At 45.8% G+C, this 5,591-nt stretch overlaps 1 protein-coding gene across 1 annotated transcript; it reads right to left on the bottom strand.

Annotated features, from left to right (window-relative positions):
- Nucleotides 1-34: 34 nt before the first annotated feature.
- On the bottom strand, nucleotides 35-4,223 carry LOC109507299 (retinal homeobox protein Rx2-like). Its single transcript, XM_019856630.1, has 3 exons — nucleotides 3,452-4,223; nucleotides 1,850-2,100; nucleotides 35-488 (listed from the first exon to the last, which is right to left on the bottom strand). The coding sequence occupies exons 1-3, from the start codon at nucleotides 3,756-3,758 to the stop codon at nucleotides 45-47; spliced, it is 1,002 nt and encodes a 333-aa protein (XP_019712189.1). The 5' UTR covers nucleotides 3,759-4,223; the 3' UTR covers nucleotides 35-44.
- Nucleotides 4,224-5,591: the final 1,368 nt, after the last annotated feature.

The following is a 5,591-nucleotide window of genomic DNA, read 5'->3' as shown; positions in this document are numbered from 1 at the left end:
AGCCCCAGAGGGCCCCCCCCCCCTCTAAAAAAAAAAAAAGAGGATCACATGTGTTGCCAGGTTTTGTCCATGGACTGAATGTGCTCTTTGGCCTTCATCCTGAGTGCCGCAATACTGGAGTTCCTGTCGTCCTCCATGGGGAATTTGTCATTGAAGCTAGGCGGGCACTGGTACGGCGGCGGCCCCCCCATGGACTGCATGCCCTGCACCAGGCTGGGCGGCGCTCCGCCGAGGAAGCCGTGGCCCGCGAAGGCCGGCTGCAGGCTCTGCGGCGAACCCACGAAGCCTGAGATGGCGTGCATGGGTGTCGCGTTGGAAATGGGCGAGGTGAGCCAGGGATCCAGCGGCATGGGGTTGGCCACCGGCCCAACGCTGGGCGCCATCGGGGGCCGGTTGAAGGAAAGCATGGGAGAGTCGTGCAGCTTCATTGTCGTGGAATCGATCTTCTCCTGACGTCGCCACTTGGCGCGCCGATTCTGGAACCACACCTGGACGCAGAGAAAGAGTTCAGTCATGGGGACCGGTAGAAAGTCGACTTTTAGTTTTGCAGGATTTGTGTGTTAGAGCCTAAGAGAGCCATAAGCCGTCCAGGTTCCATTCAAAAAGGCACCAAACCCGAGGCACTGGAACTCCGTCTCTAAACGTGTGGCTTTGAACGGGAGGTCTTCAGTCAAGTCCCGAGAGTCGACGGACTTGACTTCAGACCAGACAGGGGCAGGACTTAGGCTTAGCACTAGAATAAATGATCATACAACAAAAAATGAAAGCCTATCCCATCTGACTTTTTGAGCCTTCGGCCTCATACCTTCCAAACTGGTCGCCACTCAATTGATACTTTTGTTTTTTGGGTTTTTTTGTATTTCCCTTAAGTTCTCTCAAGCAAATTTTCTCCTAAATGAACACTGTTGATGAATTTTTTTTTCCACCCAGCGCTTGTACATCTTGCAGCAGCCGTCATCAAGGCCACTTAGCCAAACTGTCATTTATGTTTGCGCTCGTGGCCAACTGGACAAAGGATGGCAGACAGCAGATGCTGGCCACGGTGCACGCAAGCAACGGCCTAAAAATAGCGCCGCCATTTGGGTTGATGCGGGCAATCGAAAACAAATCCAATTCTTGATGCCGTCCACAAACTTCCACCTAAGTTGATGAAGTCGAGCCTGGGGTTGTAAATTTTAGACCTGGACTTTGTATTTCCTACAAGAGAACGAACAGCTAATTCGAAGCAATTTTGATTTGTTGAGACTCATCAAAGGCGATGTGATGGAATTTGGGGCTGGTTTTCAACAAAAGAATGGCGATCGATCCAAACCTTTCAGAGTGCCCTTGAGCAAGGCACTAAACTGGCAACTACGCTGGAGCACAGTAGCTCACTCGCTACAGTTTTGGCTTTGAAAGAGCATTTCATCATTTAGCGCGCACTGTGCTCCGACATGTGGAACTTGGTCCTGATTGCTCGAACCAATGGCACATGAAACTGCAGAAGTGCCCATGAGCAAGGCACCGAACCTCTCTCCCTTGCTTTGCTGCATGCTCGCTGCATCTGGGAGGGCTTCGCTTTGAACCATAGGTTTGCATGATTCCCATTTGTTATGGCCTAAAATGTGAAAGTTGGATGCGCTGCCAAAGTTTCCCTGAGCAAGAGGCCGAACCATCATCTAATCAAAAGAACTTTAACCTCAGACCGACCGGTTGCGGTTTTAAGACCTACTGTGAAAATAAACATTGGGAACTCGCAACGGATTGCCAGAGAGCTAAATCTCGAAGGACTTGTTTTTCGACAAAAGGGTTGTGGGTTGAAGGCCCTGGTCCCAAATGTTTTGGGGAAGATGATCTGTTCGGGCCTTACCTGCACTCTGACCTCGGGGAGGTTGACCTTCATGGCCAGCTCCTCACGGCTGTAGACATCCGGGTAGTGGGACTTCTCAAAGGCGCGCTCCAGCTCGTGCAGCTGGTAGGTGGTGAAGGTGGTTCGGTTCCTGCGGTGCTTCTTCTTGCCGTGCTCTTCCTCTACAATGACCTTGGGTGAGTCCTCAGCCAGGTCCTGTTGCATGCCGCTCATGCCTCCGTCGCACTTGTCACTGGAGAAGAGATCTGATGCTGAAAGGATGGAGAACGTTGTTGGATGAGTTGAAGAGCTAAAACGTGTCCCGCCAATCATTTCTGGTTCCAAGGAGTAGTGAAATCTGACGGCTGTCCTTGGCGGTGGGTCCTTACCGCGGGGGGTCTTGGCGAGCCCCAAGTGACATGACATCTTTCACTGAATTCCCCCCTTCGAGTAATCCCACAGGACCAGATGCTACCTAGCAGTTAAATCCCACTCTAATCCTGCCCTGCAGTCCGCATTGTGTCCGCTAAAAACTAACTAAGACGTTTTAAGACAAGACGGGACAAGGGACCGACTTGTGATGATGACATCATGTCACAGTAGCTCGATTAGAGAACCAAAATATTTTGAAACAGCCCAAACGGGATGACGCAGCGCATTTTGATTGTCTGTTTTACGAGCGAGATTTTGAATACCGCTTTTTACAGGATACGCTAAATCGTATTTTCCCGTCATTACCTATGACGGGAAAATGGAACATTTGGGACACGTTGTGGCCGACGACTGCCTTGCATTTGCTGTTTAGGAATACAATCTGCCACTTTTTCATCAAACCACTTTTGGAACCAGATTCAAAAGGTTCATGAATGCAAAAAAAGTTTGAATGTCCCAAATATTCTTAAAACCTTTTATTTGTGCTATTTTTATTTTTTAATGTACAGATATTGAAAACATTTTTGTATGATTTCATATAGCAAAGAACCATATTTAAATTCAACTCCAAACATTTGACATCACATGTTTCACTTGGCAGTAGAATCATGTGACTCCTCCCAGCCAATGGGAAAATAATGATAATAATAATTAAAAAGTGTATCTACTTGCATTTTTTTGACACATTGTTTTATGCCAGTATTCCAATTTTGCTTCAAAGAACTCTTGTCACCATAGTCCGTGTTCCCAAGTTTGCCGGCCTTATGATGATTTTACAAAGAATAATTTTTAATAGTTTTACAGTTACAAATGTATCAAAAGACACATTTTTATGTGTGTTTATTTTCAAATCAATCTAATAATTTTTTTAAAGAATTTTAACCTTTTGGCACTAGAGTCAAAGTGTTCACTTTAGTTGGAGTCCACCCAAAAAAAGAATCATCATTTTGTTGCAAATATATTTTCCTTTTTATTTTTTTTTGTGATCTTGTTTTTAATCAATTTTTATTATTATTTTAAGATTTCTTTTTAAATACACTTGTATTGTCGTAGACTAATCCTGCATCAGAGCCTTCCGAGGGTTCATAGACCAAAAACGGCAACCCTCTTAGATTTGCCCCACGACGTTCCTAAACGGAAGTGAAGCACATGGTTTCACATGACTTTATTCCTCCGATATGCAGCGCTCACCATGATAGGAGGATTGTTGGGAGTTGTCGGCCAGTTCCGAAAGATGCCCGTACGGATCGTGCTTGTCAGGAAGTTGCAAGTTTTCCCGCGTGGCTTTCTGCCTGCGCTGGCCGTCTTGGGGGTGGTGGTGGTGGTGGTGGACGCCGTGGTGTTGGAGCAGAGAGTCCTGCTCCTTGGCGAAGCCGAGGATTACATCGATACTGTGCACCCTGCCCCCAGCGCTGGATCCGCCGGCGCCTTTTGCCATGTCAAAGTTGTCCAGGCAACCGTCTTCCGCCATTGCCAGGGTATCCATTGACAAATGCATCCGACCGAGCCTTTTTTTTGGGGGGGTGCGCTTCGGACGCTGGCGCAATGGATGGCCACTCGGGTCACTTTGCGCTTTCTCCTGCCGGGCCCCGGTAGATGGACATGTTTTTCTTTCAAGGAAAAGGAAGCATTGAGAGATGGTCTTGGACTCCCAAGAAACAAGGTTCACCTACATTTGCTTCCAGTAACCGGCTATACCTTGCCTGTAATATCAAAGTGTTCTACTGACACTATCCGGTTGCGAGTGGCACTTGTTGCTCCACCTTAAGTCCTTCAAATCCGCCCCCCCTTCCCCCCCACCTGCTGCCGCCTCCGCACCAAGTGAACAAATGCGATGACGGCGTCCCGTCTTCCACCGCCAAACCAAACACTCCGTAAATTAAAAAAAAAAACAGTGGACCGCGAAAAGGAAGACAAACGGAGGAGGGATTAAGAGGTATATTCATTTGGATCCTTCCCCTTTAAGAATGACTGACAGTTGTTTTCTGCCCAAGTAATTGCTCGGAGCCTCATCTGCCTAACAGCCTGGCAAATATCCATAGTGGGCCGCCATCCCACTCATTGTTCACTGCCTCTCATTAAGAGCAGCCGAGTCAAGAAAAACAAGTCTTACAGTACTGGAGGTACTTTGAATTTAATGGTTTTTTTTTTTGTTTTGTTTTGTGTTTTTTTTTGTTTTTTTTTTTTTGCACGTGTAATGAATACTTGCATTCGAGCTCCAAACCATTGAAACCTGATTGGGCTCATTTCTGTCATTTTTTTCAAAGATGATGCAAACTTTGAAAAATAATCACACTTAAAAAAAAAAAAAAAATTGAATAATGTCATTGGCTTGACAGTCAGGTCGTGAAGAGACTTTTTCATTCAGGGGCATCTGAGGACATTCCGTCTATGACAGAGGATCTGCACTTAATCGCTTTAAAAGCAGTAATTAGGTGTTAAGAGGCAGTCTTGTCTGTTTAAATTAGCGTCTGAGTGGCCAGATTACACTCTTTAACTTTGTGGCAGGCCTCCTCTTGTTTGCGTTGTCATGTGTGCCACCGAAAGGGTAAAAAAAAAAAATACAAATGCTGCCATTCAAGAACATTTAAAATCCCGTCCAATCGGACCATAGGAATAGTTTGTCTTTGATGAAATAGGGTCTATTTATGTAGACCCTACGTGTCTACTCAATTTAATTTTGGCTTCGGGGGCATCATTTTTAAACAAGTACACGTGGTGCTGCTGCTACCACCAAGCAAAACAATGAAGTTGGATGCATTTAAAGTGGCAGTCAAGGCAATTTTTTTCAACCGGACGGAACAACGTTAAACATAAATACAGCTCAGTCACTTTCCCTGAATGTAGGCAGTTGGAATCTTGCATCAGTAATGAAGTCATGATGCACACAACTCATGAGAACAATGTTTGTATTTTTCTTTTAACATATACTGTATGTATGAGTGTCTAATTTACTCAGTGCAGATGAACAAAACGTGGCGTGGCCATCTCAAATGAATTATGTGAAATCAAATGCTTAACAAAAAAAAAAAAGTTATTACAGTAATCACGTTTCCACTTGGTATTTGTTTTTGATGAGACGAATAGGCTCCATTCCGATATGTTCAAAGCTGTAGACCCCACCCCAATGTTTCCTCGACCTAATAAAAATAGGGGGGGGCCCTTCTTTTGTCCACGATAACCCAAGACTAAAATTGGGCAGTAGTTTGTGCGATCTAAACCCAAAATGGTCCTGCAAAAAGTCAGAGTTCCAGGGTAAGAAAACAGTTCCTGCGTCGCCGCGGTTTGTAAACATGAACTGGAGCAGCCCAGAGGCCCCCCCCCCCCTCTA

This window comes from Hippocampus comes, unplaced genomic scaffold, assembly GCF_001891065.2.
Source record: "Hippocampus comes isolate QL1 unplaced genomic scaffold, H_comes_QL1_v1.1 scaffold105, whole genome shotgun sequence".
Taxonomy (NCBI): domain Eukaryota; kingdom Metazoa; phylum Chordata; class Actinopteri; order Syngnathiformes; family Syngnathidae; genus Hippocampus; species Hippocampus comes.
This window is presented reverse-complemented; position numbering and strand designations above follow the sequence as displayed.

Excerpts from the sequence above, each read along its gene's own strand:
- LOC109507299 (XM_019856630.1), bottom strand. The coding sequence starts at position 3,758 with ATGCATTTGTCAATGGATACCCTGGCAATGGCGGAAGACGGTTGCCTG. Across the intron at positions 2,101-3,451 it reads CCAACAATCCTCCTATCATG|CATCAGATCTCTTCTCCAGT; the intron begins GTGAGCGCTGCA and ends CCATCCTTTCAG. Across the intron at positions 489-1,849 it reads TCCCCGAGGTCAGAGTGCAG|GTGTGGTTCCAGAATCGGCG; the intron begins GTAAGGCCCGAA and ends CTCTGCGTCCAG.